At 44.5% G+C, this 18,880-nt stretch overlaps 1 protein-coding gene across 2 annotated transcripts in view; it reads left to right on the forward strand.

The window, feature by feature from the left end:
• Positions 1-1,965, forward strand: part of SNX4 (sorting nexin 4) — a 59,209-nt gene extending 57,244 nt beyond the window's left edge. For both annotated transcript variants that reach the window (XM_070583636.1, XM_070583637.1), the window contains one exon: positions 794-1,965. In XM_070583636.1, the coding sequence (XP_070439737.1) occupies positions 794-841 (48 nt within the window). In that variant the 3' untranslated portion in view covers positions 842-1,965. The remainder of the gene's footprint in view (positions 1-793) is intronic.
• Positions 1,966-18,880: the final 16,915 nt, after the last annotated feature.

Raw genomic sequence — 18,880 nt, forward strand, 5'->3', positions numbered from 1 at the left:
TTTTAAAGGATTTTTGTTTTTATTTACTTGTTTATTTGCTTTTCGTATTCCATCAGAAAGGAAAAAGACTCAAAAGATTCTTGATTTTTTTCTCTTGTTTGAAGCCTTGATAAATATTGACACACTTAAATGTTTAAGTATTAAAGAAAATATTCCTTCATGGATTAGCAGTTATTGCAGAATATAAATTTTTTTTATTGAAAAAGTACCTTTGTTTCTACCACTTCCTTAGGTTTTACTGTTGACATTTTTATAGACGTGCATTTTTATTTAAGCATATTAGGTATATTATAGGATATTAGCTTTGCTAAATAGTCTGTCAGAACCATTGAGAGGGATTTGAGAATTTAGTTCATAATTGATTTTTATCAAAACATTAGTTTTTAGACTAATTTAATAATTCATAAATTTATATTTGTTAGACTAATAAGGTTTATTCTTTTGTTTCAAATGTTATATAGAAAAAACTCCTTGAGAACTTGTTTGATTTACAAACAGAAACGATATGAACATGTGATAGGAGTAAATGAGTTTGTTATGAACCTTGAAAACAGTTTTTCAAGAAGTTGTAGTTCTTTCTCCATTTTGAAGATGGGTTCATACAAATGATTCTCTTGCTTTTGTCAGAAACATTAGACATTCACTTACATTAGCCATTGCCAGAAACAGTATCATACGTGCTGGACTTGCTGTTAATTTTTCCGAAAAGTAAGACTTCGCACACCAGTAAGCCGAGTGCCTGGGCTTTCAGAATCCTTCCAAAATCATTTTAAAGTTCCTTTTTTTTTTTTAGGGAATTCAAGTTTGGACCAATGCTAAGGAATGCTTTAGCAAGATGTAATCCTGTGAAATGAATTTCTCTTCAATCAAAGTGCCCCAAAACAGAAGCACAAGTAAATAAAAAAAATTTAAGTTGCTACGCAGTATACACAAAAATACGTAAGTTGAGTAGCTTCAACTTTCTTTAATTTGATTGTAGTTGTGTTAATATAGCACAAAACACATGTATTTTAATAGAGATTAAATATTATAATTTCAGGTTTTGGGGACTGGTGCTGATTCCAAAAAATTAATTTGATAAAATATACCAATGGATAGTTTGTCAGGCTTCTGAACCAATGACTGAATATCAAGATGTTAGGTGATTTCTAGATGTCTGTTTCAATGTCACCTGTTTCAAATCTGTTTATGTAGGGAGTTTTTTCCTAAGATTGAATTCCTATCTTTACTTGGTAAGACCCACTAATCTGTTATAGGGGGTTATTTTTTCTTGCCTTATAGTTGAGCTGTTTGGTTTGACAAAGCTCAGCAGAAACTTAGTGTGAAATCTAAGATTTTCTCCCACATTCATTGATGCCCCCTGTAACATTTGCATACACTAGAAAATGCCTTCAATTTGTGTTTTACCAGAATTTTGATACTGGTCAGAAATTTTATACTGCCAACAAAGAAGACTCAACTTCTCAGATATATAGTGGAATACGTTGTTATGATGTAGGAATTGCTATATAGGAAATTTTAATTGAGTGTGTTACATATAAGCATTAAATTCTTCTCAAATAATTCTTAACCTCAGTGATGAGCCTAAATTTACTCTGCTTGGCTCTCTACACATGGCATTTCAGGGTACAAGATGTAGCATTTCAATGTATAAGATATATGTAGTAAACATATGTTTTAGTATCTTCATTATTAAACATCCTTCTTTTCTGTCGCTTGGCTGTAATTTTTGTAAAGATAAATTATCTTGTTTTGTGTGTGTGTTTTTGTGGTATATGTTCAGAAGCCAAGCACCCTCGTTTTGCTAGCTTTGCAGAATCTTACATGTGTACTCATTATTTCTAATTATGTAAAATAAAATTTCCAATACTGTTCAGCGTTTGACTTTTTTACATGTTTAAAATGTTGCTGGATTTTTGTGCTGTTTGCCAAACTTATACAATAAATAAAGAGGTATTGTGCTGATTTTCATATATTTTGTTATTTTAACAAAGTGGTCTATACATTTTAGTATCTGATGCCCTGTGAGAAAATAATTTATGGCATATTATGTTTTGAAGTGTTTAATTGTATAAATTTGTCTTACACCAAAATGTTGGATATTTTAAAAAATAAGCTGAAATGAGATACAATTTTTTTAATTTTACTGGTTTTTATTTAAAAGGATAAAATTATTAGAAGCAAAAGTCCTCTGTATAGATGTACATTTCATTCCATTGAATTGTAATCATCTCTTGACTCATGAAATGAAATACTTTCCACTTGGCATTTAAAAATCAAAAGCCTTCTCCCCCACACTAACCTTAGACTAAATGTAAAATATGTTAGATTTTTTCTACTGGGTGACTTAATTTGAGAAGGCCGTTGTTAACCTGTATTTTAAAAGATGAATTAGGAAAAATATTTTGTTATTTCTAAAATATACACATATTCACTTGATTGTATGTATATTTAACTAGAAATAGCTTGACTTGGGTTGGTTTTGAAAAAAGTTTCATTTGATAGCACAATCATTCCTTTTAAAGAAACTCTTAAGGAATTTTATTATGGAAATCATTTTGGTACTATCCAGAATAAGTATATGCAGTAACCGTTTTCGGGATTTAAAGATTCTATTTTTCCTTTTTCTCCCCAAAGCCCCCTGGTACATAGTTGTATATTTTTAGTTGTGGGTCCTTCTAGTTGTGGCATGTGGGACGCCGCCTCAGCATGGCTGATGACCGGTGCCATGTCCACGCCCAGGATCCAAATCAGCAAAGCTCTGGGCCGCCTAAGCAGAGCACGTGAACTTAACCCCCTCCTTTTCAGTTTAAAAATCAGAACTCAAAATGAATTATTGGGGGGGGGTGTTAGATCTCCAAAGATAAATATAAAAAGATAATATAAGCAATAACTAAAGAAAAATGACTCATTACATTGATATAAATACTTAGTAACAGAGGAAGATTTCATCTTGACAATGTACTCGTGATGCAGTTGGTACAGTCAAAGCATTAAAATTAACTGAAGTCATACTTAACCTTCATTTACATCCAAAAACTTGAGTGTGGATGAATGAGTCACTGATAATTACAACGTAGCATCCAAAACAGGAACTGAGGGTTCTTAAAATTCAAGCATCCTTAGAATAAACACATACCCAGCTCGGAATGGAATGAAAAATCAAGAGTTATGTAACAGGAATGCTAGGCTTTTTATAGCCTTATAGTCATTCTTTTGATTTATATGCACACTCTCCTTACTGTTTGTCCTAAAAAGTTTTCCCTAAAAAAGGATTTAGGAATTTCTTTCAGGGTTGAGTAACCCAGAAATAAGGTAATGTAAGGCCAAATCAGTAGAATTACACTTGCCTCCTAAATTATATAGCTTTAGCTATTTATGTATTTGAAAGGAAGGAAGAAGCTAGGGAAAAATGAGCAAATTAAACCCAAAGTAAGTAAAAGAAAGGAAATATTAAAAGTAAGAGCAAACATCAGTGATACTAAAAACAGATAAATAATAGAGTTGACAAAGCCAAAGTTGGTTCTTTGAGACAACTAATAAAGTTAAACCGTGAGCAAAACTGAGCGGAAAAAGAAAAAGCACAAATTATCCCTATCAGGAGTGAAATGGAGGGTGTTATAGATCTTACAAACATTAAAAAGATAACAAGGAATATTATGGACAACTTTAAACCAATTAATTAGATAAAGTCAACAAATTCCTTGAAAAATGTAGCTTACTTAAACTGATACAAGGTGAAACAGAAAATCTGAAGAGCCTTATATCAAAGAACTGTATTATATCAAGAATCTTCCTGCAAAGGGAGACTCCAGGTCCAGACGGCTTTGTTGGCGAGTTGCAGCAAACATTTCAGGAAGAAAAAGCTTCAATTCTACACAGCCTTTCAGAAATTCTCTCTCTTTTTTTATGAGAACAGTATTACCAGAGTAGCAAAACTGCCAAAGACCTTTCAAGAAAAGAAAGTGACATATCAATATGCATCATGAACACAGAGGCAGAAATCATTGAACTATCAGCCAATTGAATCCAGCAGTATGTGGAGCATAATAATGCATCATGACCAAGTTGAGTTTATCTCAGAATACAAGATTGGCTTTAACATTAAAAATCAATTACTATAATCCCCCATATTCATGAAATGAAGTATCTCATGATTGTTTCAGTACAGACAGAAAAACCATTTGACGAAGTTCAACACCGATTCATGATTTAAAACTTTCAGCATCTATGGAAAACCTACAGCTAACATACATAATGTTGAAAAAGTTGAGTCCATCACTAGACAGCTGCCCACTAGACAATGTGTCCCCCCATGTCCCCCTCCCCTATGACCAATGCTGACGTTCCTCTGGCTTCCCCCCCACCTCCCTCCAACTGTCCCCTCTCCTCTTGTCCCTTGTGCTCACTGCTGAGCCTTTTCCTCAGAATATTCGTTGAACCCTGAAACAGATAGATGCCCCATACTTGAAGCCCTGACGGAGGAGAGTATGTTCACCAGGTGGATGCTCCAAGTCCAAAGGTTTGGGGAACCTACTGATTCAGCAGATAGTTAGAAAGTTCATCCTCAGATGAAGGTGGAATGAGCTGATTCAGTAGCAAAAGCCCAAATGAATAAAACGTTCATGTGATAGAAGCACCGTTCAGCAGAAGACAAGGAGAAACTCCTAAGTACTCGTTTGCTGAGGCCTTGATTTCAGAGGATATCGCTAACATGGATCGAATGTTTACTGCTGAAGCCAAAGCCCAAAGTGAGGCACCGTGCAGTGACGTGGCTTGCCCAAGGCCCACAGCTAGTAAGTGGTAGAGCCAGGATTGGAACCCAGGTATGGCTCCAGAGCCTGTACTTTTCGAGCCTTTTCCCTTTTGGAGGAGCAGAGGACTTTAGGCGTCAGAGACGTGAAGGAGAGCCTCTGGGGCAGAGCCAGGAGGGTGGGAGAGGGATCCACAAAGCTAACTCTCTGATGCCCAGATGGCAAAATAGGTGACAATGTCTTGGATCCTACTGGGAATGGCAGCAGGAAGAGGCAACATGAGAGTGAGGCGGGCTCTGGTGAAAGACTAGACTGGTTCTCCAACTTGAATGTGCTTGTGAGTCACTCGGGGATCTAGTTAAAGTGCAGGTTCTGATTCAGTCGTTCGCAGCGGAGCCCGAGTCTGCATTTCTATCAAGCTCTCAGATAACGTCAGTGCTACTGGTCACACTTTGAGTAGTGAGGTGTGTATATGTGTGTGTGTGTGTGTGTATATAAAATATATGTATAATATGTAATAGTACTAGCCATTAAGCCAATGGCCTGGCCAAACTGAGACCGCTTTAGGTACAGTTACTTAGCAAATAGACAAAAATGTAGTAGTTTTACAAAAAAAAATAGGTAATACCAATTTCTTAATACAATTCCGTGTTTACAAGTTTGTATCAAAAGCAAAATTTAAAACTATGTGAAGCCTTGATGATAAAGATGCGTAGATGGATAATAATTATGATGCAAAAGTTACAACAAACTCAATAAGATGGTAATAGCAAGAATAGTATTAATGAGGCTTTTATCCAGCGCTGCAGAAGACTTCCTGTTAAAGATGGTGGTGTAGACATGGGGTTATCTTTGTGCCTTCTCTAAATTCCTCTAAAATGACAGAAAGTTTTTTTTTTAAGTACTGTTGAGGACAAAGGGAAGAGAAGAAGAGAGAACTCTTACAAGAACTGTTCACAGAATTTTGGAGTAAGATGGAGGAGTGTTAATTGACTTAGCAAAATGGTGGCAGCTGGAACTTACGTGCTTCTAGCTGGAGCTGCTAATGAGAAACAAGCTAACTGGCACAACGGAATCCAAGACAGACTCAGGAATGAGAGGAAACAGGCACACTGGTAAGAAGAAATAGTCGTGCAGTTAAAAGGGTGGGGTAAGGGTTGGTTGAAAGTCTGTGGCAAGAGCAGTGAGATGGCCTGTCCCGCCCCGGCTCCATGTGCTGAGGAGACATCACACACACTACCACGAATTCCAGACTAGTACAACATTCCAGGAAACAGTTAATATACGAAAAATTGCCATCAGAATAGCATCAGGCTTCCCAACAGCAAAATTTCTTAGATGCCAGAAGAGAATAGAGTAATGCCTTCAGAGTTCTGAAGAAAAAATGATTTCCAACTCAACAGCCAAACTGTCAAGCAAGTGTGAGGCAGAACAAAGACGTTTTTGGGTATGCAGTCTCGAAAACTTCTCTTCCTATGCACCCTTTCTCCAGAAGCTACTGGAGGATGTGGCTCACCAAAGCCGGAGCATAGACTAAAAGTCAGGAAGACATGGGATACGGAAGACAGATCTCACATAGAAGAGAGAGGAAAGGTTTGCCCAGGATAAGGCAAAAAGGAGTCCCAGGAAGGCACTGGCCGGAGTGGAGCCAGAGATGGAAGGCTCCCGGAGGAAGGTCGCCGGGGAAGAAGCTGGAAGTGTAGGCTCAGGTCTATGGGATGTATGGGGACAAGTGCAGTATTGTATTTGGAGGCCACTGGAGTGGGATGATTTAGCCATAGATAGAAAGAAAACCAAGCAATAAAAACACAAGGCTCTGACAATATTCAGGAGAAAAGAAATGTTCTGCAAGAAGAAACTCATAATCAGAATATACTACATGGCTCTGCAGTTAAAATATTTACATAATTATAATAATGGAAACACAACAATCAGCTTATCCAAATTCGGTGCTAACAACTCTAGTGATTGGTTGGGGGGGAGGTTAAGAGAGCCACATGCTCATCTAATAGGTCTTAAATGAAGACACAGCCCTAGAAACGTTGTTTGGAAATGTAAAGATAAACATCAATAGAAACAGAGAAAAGAATCAAAGGGACTGAGGAATAGGAACCATGGGGCAGGGGCTGCTGTTTTTTATCATGAACCTTTAAATACTATTTAATTTTTAAATTGTGTGATAGATAATTGATTTAAAAATTTTAAAGTCAATGAATTGACTTTAAAACATGTCCCCTATAGAGAAAGCAAAAAATGCAAGTAGCAGAACAGCGTGTATAGCATGAGCCAATTTTATTTTTTAATAAAAAGAGGGTTGATTGTGTCTCCGTGTTTGCATATGCTTGGGAAATACCTGGTAAGACATTAAATGGTTCACAATGGTTATATTTAGGGTGTAGGTTGGCAATTGGTTGGAATAGCAGCCTTTCACTTTTTTCTTTTTTCTTTTTCTTTTCCTTTTTTTTTTTTTGGCTGAGGAAGATTAGCCCTGAGCTAACATCTGTTGCCAATCTTCCTCTTTTCTTTGCTTGTGGAAGATTAGTCCTGAGGTAACATCTGTGCCAATCTTCCTCTGCTTTATGTGTGGGATGCTGCCACAGCATGGCCGATGAGTGCCGTATGTCCGTGCATGGGATCCGAACCTGTGAACCTGGGCCCCCGAAGCAGAGCATACCAAAATTAACCACTACACCAGAGGCTGACCCCAGCAGCCTTTTACTTTTTAGTGTATTTTAGTACAAATGAAATTTTTGCACCGTTATGTATTACTTATATAATAAAAGGCTAATTTTTTTAAAGTGTAAATAAAAAATAATTACCCAAAGCAGATTATCTATTAAAAGAACACCACACACCTGCAGATGATAGGAATAATCTTTGTAAAAAATATCACTATGCATCAAACTGCTTTGCAACCGAAAGAAAAATAGCAACAAACACTGCCTCAGATGATGTGGCCCGGTAGGAACTTTATCAAAGTCAGCACATGTCCTCGACCGTGGGGATCCACTGGAAATGGATACAGACGTGGGCAATCACAGTGACAGAAGCGCTCATCTTCCCTCCAAAAGTGGCTCCCCAGGGAGTGTTAACTAAAGAAATTAACATCAGAAGATTGAAACAAACAAATATCAGGAATTAGGTTATCAGCAAAATGTGGCTACAGCATCCCGGAATGGAAGGGCAGTGTCCACATCTGCCGCCTCCCCTTATTACTAGAAATGTGCTTGGGGTGTGCATGCCGCACTCCTTCACGCAGAGGATGATGACATAGTGTGAGGCAATGGCTGATTCAAAATGCGTGCAACAAAAATGAAAAAGTTACTTATCTCCTAATATTTATAAGAAGCGGAGAAACAGGTAGAGACTAGTTTTAAACAATAAGCACATAAAGGCGAAGGAAAGCCAAAGTCTGTGCCCCTGTCCTCAGCCGGGGAAGTAAAAGAGGTCAAATGAAAGAAGACCACACAGTATTATAAACATAAACGATGAAGGACACGTCAAAGTCTCTTTCAGATTGTGAGGTTCGTACTGGACATTTCAATAGAACGTTAAAAATTTTTTAAGTTAATATATGAAGATGGTAAGAAAAAAAAAAAAGAAAATTCAAATGGTGCTGAAGGCCTGTGCGTGGAAAGTGGGGTCCTTCCTCTTATTCCTCACTGCTCTGGCTCCCTGTTCATCTCCACAAAGGTAACCGCTGTTGTGCGTTTCCTGTGTATTCCTTCCAGAAATAGTCTATCATCACGTGTATGCACCCCTCCACACGCACGAATGGGAGCATCCAGCGCACACCTAACGTAATCTGGAAGATAGCTCCACGTCAGTACACACACTTCAACCCCTTTTTGGCCATGTGGTATTCCACATAGACCATAATTTATTTAATTAGCCTCATATTGATGCAAATGAGAGTGGTGTCCAGTGTGGGGCTGTGATAAATGATACAATGAATCTCCTTGTCTTTATGCTCATATGAGAGTACATCTATAGGATAAATTGCGTGGGGATTTTTTGAAATAAAGTTTTATATCCTACATCAAGTGATACATAGTGTATTTCCAATAATCTTGAGTGAATTTCATGTTCTCCTGGTTCCAATTTGAACATGTGGTTCATAAAAGACAAAGTCAGCTCTTGTTTATCTGTGAGAGAGCTGCCCCTGCAGATTTTCACGTAGCGACTCTGGCTCAGCCTCCTGCGCAGCGGTGGTCAAAATGGGATTAAGAGTGGGCGGCAGGGGAGGTAGCCGGAGCGGCTGACCCGGAACAGGGTGGTGCATTCTAGCGCATGCCTGTCCAATTACAGTCCCATGTTAATTTAAAAATAATCTGGCAACGATCTACCATTTAAAATTGCCTAAATTTTACCCCCACTCTCACCCCCTGCCCACGAGGTGAAAATAACTATATTTTATTTGTTCAAAGAGAAAAGTTATCAAAGGCACTGAAAGTTGACCAACAAATGCTTTGGGGTTCCAACATGACAGATTCTTGTCAGGAGAACCAAGTGTCAGGCATGACACTCAGGGCCATACCCGGCTAAGGCGCAGGATTTGAGCCCACTGAAAGTTGGTGTGGGCCAATGTGGACATTATGGGCACCTTTCAGCTCCTGCCCTCTCCTACTCAGCTCCTGAGCTTCCAGTTTGGAGGGAGGGAGAGAAAGTTATTTGCGAGTTTCTCCAAAAGGACAGAATGGTTGTGAGAACAAATTAATACTGTGCAAGCAAGCACCCAATGCCCAGAGAGGCAGAAGGAAGGGACGATTCCATCCGGAGGCATCAAGTGGATAATGCTTCCCACAGTTGCTAAATTTTAGCAGAATGGTGGAGAGCACTGAGCCAGTAGGTGTGTCTTCTGGTTAAGGGTGGGAGTAAGGGCCAAGGCATTCATTCCCTCAAAATCAATCCTTACCTTTCCTACTGAGGAGAAGAAATGTGAGAAATGAATTTTCAGTGGTGAAATTTGACTTGTTAATCAGCATAATTGACTTTCATTGATATCATTAATGGGATTCCAAATTTGAAAAAAGTTAGTTAAAATTCATAGGATTCTGATTCATGGACTTTTTGGGTAGGGCCTGGGAATCTGCATTTTCCAAAAATATTCCCAAATGATTCTGATGAGCAGCCAAGTTGAAAACACCTCATTCTAAGGACAGAGGCAATGGAAACAATGACCACTACTCTGGAGTTTAGTTATAAATGACAACCCCATACCCTTCCTTGCCTTCCAGACATGGTCAGTACAAGTGGAGCTCATAAAAGTTGAAGGCTTTCACAATATGGTCCCAGGTCATGGATGTGGCGAAGAGTTCACTCTAGGCCATGTTGAGCTCGGGGTGTATGAGAACATCCAGGTCAGGGTGAGCAGGGGGGAGTCGGATGCACAGGTCTGAAGCTCTGGAAGAGTCTGGGCTGAAGATGGGGCTGGGAGACATTAGCAGATAGATGGAAAGTGGACCCTGGGAATGAACAAAGTCACTGAGAGGAGCAGGTTGAATGGAAGGATGAAACTGTGTGTGGATATGGGTGTGACCGTTGTAACTAATCTTTCTTCCTTCTACTACATTTTGGTAAAAACTCCACTCTCTTTCTATCCTAATCTATCTATTCCCAGTGCCATTTCTCGTGCCATTACAACATCCCTCCTGTCTGCTCTTGTCCAGGCTCTGAATGCCCAGTTCTTTCAACCATCAGGCACATGCTTTCCAGACCCCACCCTACCTGAGCTGATATTACCTGGAAGCCTCTGGTTTGAAGAATCTTTCTCAAAACTTAGTACCCATGGGCCGGCCCAGTGGCACAGCGGTTAAGTGTTCACGTTCTGCTTCAGCGGCCTGGGGTTCGCTGGCTCAGATCCTGGGTGCGGACGTGGCACCGCTTGGCAAGCCATGCTGTTGCAGGCATCCCACATATAAAGTAGAGGAAGATGGGCACGGATGTTAGCTCAGGGCCAGTCTCCCTCAGCAAAAAGAGGAGGATTGGCAGCACTTAGCTCAGGGCTAATCTTCCTCAAAAAAAAAAAACCAAAAAACCTTAGTACCCAGAATTAAGTATGACCCTCCAGAGGTCAGCCCAACGTAAGCAGGAAGCAGGAGGACTGCACATTGCTGGTATGTAGGCACCACTGAGTTCCCATCAGCAAGCTGAAGATCACCACTTTGTGAACTGGGTATCTTCACTGTTTCCTTTATACCCCTAAAAACGCTCAAGAACCAAATCCACGTTTCATCACATAAGTCTCCTTTTCTTGATTCACTTTACAGGTGTATTCATATATATGTGAAGAGAGAGATCACAATTTTCTCTATGTATATATCTATATCTATCTGTAGATAGATCTATGGCTGTAGATACACACGCATGGGCATACGCAAGCACACACACACACACACACACACGGAGGATTATCTTCTTAGCATACCAAAAATGCTGGTCAAGCCTGATAGAAACACCTGATAGAGTTCCCCTTGTGCTTCTGGGCTGGTTAGGTGAGGATGACTGAAGAACTGGCCCCACTGCCCCAAGTCCTGGTGGCAGCCCCTGGGGAGGTTTCATTCCTGGTCCCTGGCTCAGCAGAGGCCCAGGCATTCCCACCTCCGCGTCCTTCCACCCCACAGCAGCCCTGGAGAGTCAATGGAGGGGACGGTATCCTCTGATTAAGAATTTGCTCAACTGACCATTGAAATAGACCCAATTATTTCAGTGATTGATAGGTTCCCAGAATCTTCAGCTAAAAATGAGCTTAGAGATGATTCCCCCTCATTTTGAAAATGAGGAACCGGGACCAGAGAGGGGAAGTGACTTGCTCACAGTCACACGGGCCGTGAGTGCAGATCCCTGACTTCTGGACAGTATTCTCTCTCCACATTTGTCTCCTGAGCTAACAGGCCTGTGTGGCTTACCCAAGCCTCTCTGGCTATCACAGCTCACCACCTGCTCAGCAGCCAGGGAGGGGCACTGAAAGGGCATCCAGCGAGTCCCCACACCAGGTCAGGGGTACATTGAGAGTGGTTTGGGGAGGACACAAGAAAGCAATTGGCTGAAATGAAGGTTTGGGATAAACACTGCATTTCAACCATCCAGCGACTTTGGACAATTACTGTTGCCAACACCTCTAGAGTTCCCTCCTAAACATGAGCCTGTGTATGTGACACCTTGGCACAGTGAGCAGGGAGCCAGTGATACCTGTGTTTAGCAGGTGGCCTGAACTCCAGAGAACTCCATGCGAGCCAGGTCACACAGTGAGGGCTAGACCAAGCCCGGGGGTCCTGGATCCCTCCTTGCTTGGCCCGGCCTGCAGGGAGGCCCTCAAAGGCTCTTTAGGCATCCCCTGGGGGATGGGCAGAGGGTTTCCTTAGTTGTCGCCGACCATAGGGAGTCCTGTGACCTTCCCACCTGCCATGAGCTCACCAAGCCTACGTGACACCTGAGCTCCGGACGGCTCCTTTTCAGGCCCAGCTCATGTTCCTCTCTGGGGGACATGCCCCGGCGTGGAGGTAACTGAAGACCCCCGTCTCCTATTAGAGATGGAAACTGAACCGCAGCTTTTGGTGGGACCTCTGGATATTCACAACAGGGCCACCGCCTGGGAGCAGGATGACTAGGAGAACGCGGCACTGTGGAGAGCAAGGGATGCGAACGCTGGGGTGCTCTGCGCGCTCCCCAAACTCATTCGCTTTGCGTTTGCCTCAGGGCCTTTGGACCTTCTGCTTCTCCTGCCTGAGGCGGGCTCAGCCCTCAGCCCCATCTCCTTTATCTGGAGAACGATCCTCACAAACTCACCTCAGCCACAACGTCCTCTGGGAGGTCTTCCCTGAGCTTGAAATCAAAAAGCCTCTGGATCCCAAAGGTCCCCGTTCCTCCTGTCTTAGAATTTAGCACCAGGTACCGAAATTGCTAGTTTCCACGTGTGCATGTGGTCAAGTTTTAGGAATGCCCCGTGTGTGTTTGAAAAGAACACGCCTTCCAGGTGTAGGGCGCCATGTACCACGCAGGGCCGTTATGTTAAGCTTCAAATTGGGGGCTCAAATCTTTTTCCCTACTGATATTTTTTATCTGCTTCATCTATCAACTATGGAGAGAGCTGTATTAAAATCACCTACTTCAATGTTGGACTTGTCAATTTCTCCTTAAAGTTTTGCCAATTTATGGACTTAGATAATGAGCATTTTTTCTGGAAAAATCCTAAGGACTGCCCAGGGATAAACCACAGTTTAATTCACTTGTCCTCTATTATTGGACATTTATTGTTTCTTACTTTTTACTTTCGTGAATCATACTGTAATGAGCATCTGTGTATACAGTTATTTCTGATTTCCTCTGGGTAGAGTCTTAGCTGTGGCATGACGACGTCAGGGCATACGAACATTTTAAAGGCTTGTCATCTACGTTGCTCCTTCATGGCTGCTGATAAAATGAGAATTTTCAGTGTGGAGTCACCCAACTGGCTCTGGTTGAACTATCTGTTCCTAAAATCCCTCAGCGGTTTGGGCTTGATCTTTTCTGTCAGCCAGGCATCCCCATATTTGTGCACTTGGCAGACAACGTATATAATTTAGAACTTACGTTCTCTCTGTTAAACGTTGCCTGTTAGATTTGGCTCATCCCTCCCAACCTGGCAATATCTCTCAGCCTCTGATTCAGCAGCGGCAGACACTGATGTGGGGGCCGCGCCTCCTGTAGCTTCACTTGTCTCAGCATGGAAAGGATGAGAACAGACTCCCGGAGGGATATCGAGTTCTTTTCCAATAAGAGTAATAGTTACAGTTTATTAAACATTTACTCCGCACTAGGTACTGCCCATACATTAACTCACTGGATCATTGTAACCCAAAAGGACTCGGGTTCCGGCCTGCAACCCAAATGGCCAACCCTGCTCTAGAGGAAGTGGCCGCCAGGTGGCGGTAGAGCCAATGGGCCCAGGAAGAACCTCTCGCCGGAGATGTGAAATCAGCCGCAAAACTGCGTTTTTCCTATAAAAGTAGCATTGACTCTTATTGACGTGCCTAAAACGAGATTAATCAATAAAATAAACATTAACTCGACTGGCACATTCCTCGGGATAAAAAGATAATAAAGTAAACAGACCTTTGAACTTGGACCTTTCTAGCCTCGATTTCATCAATACAACGCCTGGGGGAAAATCTGCTCATAACTCGGCCGCGCCTGGCTGATTCTCCCTGGTTTTCCGCCCACTCTCGGCTGCCCCTGCCCCCTGTGCCAGGACAGCCCTAGCAGTAATCGAGGCTACAGGGCGAGCCTCGTCTGGGAGAGCCACCAGAATCTGGGGCAAGGGGTTAGAGAGGGGGACCTTGGGGGTCTGCGAAAGCCCTCCTGGGGTTCCGAGTCCCGGCTTTGGAGAGAATTCCCGACTCCCCATCCAGCCAGCCGCCCTTCCATCTCTCCAGCTTGTGAGGAAGGACGCGCCTCTTTCTCATCGAAGAGTCCACAAACCCCTCTCATTCCTTCAATCTCCCAGTCGTGGTTTGAGAATTTTCTGCCTCCTTAAAAAACAAACAAAAACGGTTTTCTTGTTTTTAGAGTTTCTGAACAAGCACCGGGGTTTGCTCGCTGTTTCCCCTCCTGGTCGGCAGCGTCTCTTTCAAACCATTTGAACAAACACACAGGCGTCTTGTCTAGCTGCATTATATTTCAACAGAAATAGGACATTAGAACCTTTTTTAAACGTTCTGCCACACGCGGGTTCTGCCCCGATGATCCAGTGTTGAACTTGAAGCCACTCCCAGGTGTCCTGCCTGCCAGCGGACCGCCTCCCAGTGTCCAGTCCTCGCTCCAGGGGGAAGGTCTCTCTGCTCCACAGGCAGGTGAGTTCCTGCCTGTCACAGGAGTCAGGGACCTCCAGGTGGGGCCGGACCTGGAGAAGCAGCCAGGAGTGGGACTCTGGGCTGCAAAACCAAGAGTCCACTTTCAGGCCTGGTTTGATTCCTGGCTCCACTGTTTACAAGTTCTATGATTTCCGGTAAGCTACTTACTGTGCCCTGCCTCGGTTTCCTCGGTACCAAGTGGGGATGAGTATAGTGCTTCTGGGCAGAAGTGTTGTATTAGACGCGTTAATGCATGTCCAGTGCCCAGCACACTGTCCTGAGTGCTCAAGAACGTTGGCTATTGCTCAGTTCAGTAGGGGATCAGACGGCTCGTGGACTCAAGGCCCCTTACTGCTGAGCGGCCCGCAGAGGTCAGCATAGTCTGTGCTGTGGTCTGAAGGTTTGCATCCCCCAAATTCGTATGTGGAAATCCTAATGCCCAATATGATGGCATGGGTGGGGGGGCCCCTTTGGTCCCGAGGCTGGAGCCCTCGTGAATGGGATTAGTGCTCTCGTAAAAGAGACCCCACAGAGCTTCTGCCATGTGAGGACACAGCAAGAATTTGGCAGTCTGTAACCCGGAAGAGGGCCCTTACCAGAACCCGACCACGCTGGCACCCTGATCTGGGACTTGCAGCCTCCAGAACTGTGAGAAGTTAGCTTCTGTTGTTTATAAGCCACCCACTCTGTGGTAGTTGGTTACAGCAGCTCGAAAGGAGTGACAGGCTAGTTCTTTCCAATAACCAGATGTCTTGCTTTACCAGCTTGAATGAAAATAAGAAACTATTTTTTAAGATCCAAATAAGTGATTCCATGCTCCCAACATAGTACTTATTAAAAATGTCCTCCTGTTGTTTGTCAATTATACTTCAATAAAGCTTAATAAGTAAACAAATGAATAAATAAAATGTTTAAATTAAAAATTAATAATGAAAGGGGCTGGCCCCGTGGCCGAGTGCTTAAGTTCTCACGCTCCACTGCAGGCGGCCCAGTGTTTCGTTGGTTCGAATCCTGGGCGCGGACATGGCACTGCTCATCAAACCACGCTGAGGCAGCGTCCCACATGCCACAACTAGAAGGACCCACAATGAAGAATATACAACTATGTACCGGGGAGCTTTGGGGAGAAAAAGGAAAAAATAAATCTTTAAAAAAAAATTAATAATAAAAAAAGAGAGTGTCCTCCCAATAGTGGGTCTAGAGACCCCTGAGTGCCTCCCAGTCACAGTCCCTTCACCTCTGAGAAGACGCAAATAGGCTGAAAGGGCCACTCGTTGTGCGGCTGCTGCTGAGAAGGTGGGTGGCCTCGCAGTGCAAGGCCACGTCCACTGAGGAAGGGCCTAGGCCACTGAGGCCAGCCTCGCAGGCCGCAGGTGTTTCTCAGGGCTCAGGATGGGACGGGGACTTCTCTCTCTTAGGTCATGGTCGGCCTAGGGCCAGCCTGGGCCCCCCTGAGCTCTCTGAACTTGTCCACACGCAGGCTCTGGTCAGCCCTTGCTGGCTGTCCCCGCAGCCTGGGATGAGAGGCTCCCAGGGAACTTCGCAGCCCCCTGACGCTGGAGGAGGCCCCCTCAGTGCAGCTGCCAACAAAGATAACAGGGCAGCCCAGCGATGCTGCAAACCACCCCTCCCCCAGCCAGGACCTGCGCACCCCTCACCCGCGCCACGCCCTCCCCTCCCACCTTCAAATCCGGTTCCCAAAACCCCGGAGGAAGTCCTTCCCCTCCCAGTCCCCAGGGCCACCATCATGCCTGCTCTACATTCATCCTCCCAGCAGGGTCTCCTATTTCCTTTGGCAGAAACCGCCATCCTGTTGCCCCTGTATGTGAGGAGGAAACCAAAGCCTAAGAGAGGAGAGGTGACTGCCCAGGACACACAGCTGGTCAGTGGGCTGAGCTCACATGTCCTGACACCCAACTCAGAGCTCTTTCCCCAAACCACCATGGGCCCAGGGTCGAACGGTAAAATCGGGAGGATGAGATCGGGGTCAGAGGTCAGGAGCAGGTCAGGGTGTCAGGGAACCTCAGAGAGCTGCGAGGGGCCTTTGAGCCTGCAGTTGGTGGGGGTGGAAGTGAGGAGGAGGCTGGAGGCTGGTTTTCATTTTTAGTAGGAACTTCCCTCAAGAGCTGCGCGATTAGGTGTTTAATGAATCAGAAACACTTTTTTGAGGATCAGAAGGAAATACCCAGTGCTGGCTTAGGGCCTTACGGGCTGTTCAAAACCAAAACCAAAACCAAAACCCTAAAGTCTGGGGACTGTGAATTCCACTCGTTTGCATGTGAGCTGCCATTAATTGATACACTGAATTCGGTCCCCAACAAGGCGCACATAAAATTAAATTAACTAATTAGCGCAAATGTCTGCAACTGCTCTCAGGACAATTGCTCAACGAGGGAGCAGGGAGAACCCAGGAACTTTAAGATCAGGCTCGTCTTTTCCCGTAAACTCGGAGCTGCAAAAAGCAGAGAAACAAACACGAGCGTAACATCGCCCTCCCAGCAGCCCGCAAGCAGATGGATGGGGTCCCCACGGAGGGGTCAGACCAGAGCCCCCATCAGTCCTGACGTGGTAAGGCCTGACCTCTCCACGCTGAAACCTTACACCCTCTCCCTAGGATCCTTTCTTGTGGAAACTGGAGCTGCTTTAGGACACCTGGCCTCAAGGTGCCTGGGGGGCAGGTGGGCGATGGGGAAATCAAGCCCAGTTTGGCATATCTTGGGGTCGAAGAGTGGGGCATTGAAGCTGCTCTGAGCACTTCATCACAGACCCTTAGGGGAGAAATCTAGAGAAGGAAGCTGTTGCCCTAGATGCTGGCTTCTCCTCCCACCTGAAGGCGGTGGATCTCAGTGTGGAGCCCGACCAGCCCCCCCCAGATGATTCTGATGTACATTCAAGTGTGAGAAGCTCTGCCCTAAGGCCTCCTGGGACTGTAGTAACCTCATGGCTAGATTGTCCACAGACAGGCCTGCATCTCAGTTCTGGCTTTGCGGTGGGTGGAACCAGGATGAGGCCAGGGGACACCTGGGGCATAGGTTGTAAGAAGGCCCTGGCTTGCTGGGTCTGAAAGCGGATGGGCACCCGCGAGGGAGGTGCACCCTGGCTCAGGCAGCCTTGATTGTCTCACCCTCGTCCCAGCCCTGTCTTCCCACTGGATAGGTGTGCACCTTTGACCCTAAAAAACTGCATTCTGATTCTTTTGATCTGAAGTGCAGCCCGGGAACGTGCATGTTAAGAGCTCCCCAGTTATTCTGATAGGCCCCCAAACTTGGGGATTACTGGCTTAACCTTTGTGAACTTCAGTTTTCTAACCTGCGAAACAACATAATGGTATCCACTGCACCACGTTGCTGTGGGGATTAAACAAGATAATGCGTGTAAAGCACTGGGCGCCTGTCTAGCCTACAGTAAGCACCCAGCAGGGGCTGTGAGAGGCGAGTTCCCTGGGTTGCCATTGGGGGGCACTGAAAAGGTTTGGTTCACCCCAGCGATTTTGTGATCAGCCTTTCTCCTGACTGAAGTTCACCCTGTGGGGGAGGCGCACTGTGTTAACCCCTCCCTCGCCAGGAGTCAGATTCTGGAGACAGGACACAGGATGGTCTGGACACCCTCTAGAAGACAAGCTGTGGGTTGTCCCACGCAGTGACGTCCTGCTGAGCCCCGGGGTGTGGCAGCAGGCTCTCCACTGAACCAGGGAGGAAACTCGGTGTGCTGGTGACTGGAAACATGAGTCCAGCTGAAAGGAGAAAGGGGACAGATGCTTGTGGAATACCAGCCCGGTACAAATGTGCTTCCACTGTCTCCTCCACCTCTCACGAGAACCTGTGAGGTAGGTAGTGTCGTCTCCCGCATCTTACAGTGAAGAAGCTGAGATGCAGAGAAGTTCAAGCTGCTCCCAAGCTCGAGCTCGTCGCCATATACAGTGGTGTTCCAGTTGTGCTCTGCAGAACCCAGGCCATTTATGTCACGTTAGGGGCACTATCGGGGCAAGGATGGGGGGGCCCTGGGCCAGCTCAGACCGCTCACTCCCTCTTCAACTATGACGTGGCTTTCAACTGGTTTGGGCCTTCAAATAAGATTCTGTCAGGACTTTCTGGTTAAAAGAAATTTGAAAAACTCACTGCTCGGCACCACCCACCTGCCTGAAGGCTCTCAGGGGTCAGTGTATGCCCCAGCCAGGCCTGGACTCGGTGCCCCAGGACCTCAAGATGAGGTTCTTTGGGCCTTAGCTTTAGCTGAGAAATTAATATGAACGATATTAGGCCTCCAAGTGAGTGTGAGACAGAATTCTCAAACATC

Source organism: Equus przewalskii, chromosome 18 (assembly GCF_037783145.1).
Source record: "Equus przewalskii isolate Varuska chromosome 18, EquPr2, whole genome shotgun sequence".
NCBI classification, from domain to species: Eukaryota; Metazoa; Chordata; class Mammalia; order Perissodactyla; family Equidae; genus Equus; species Equus przewalskii.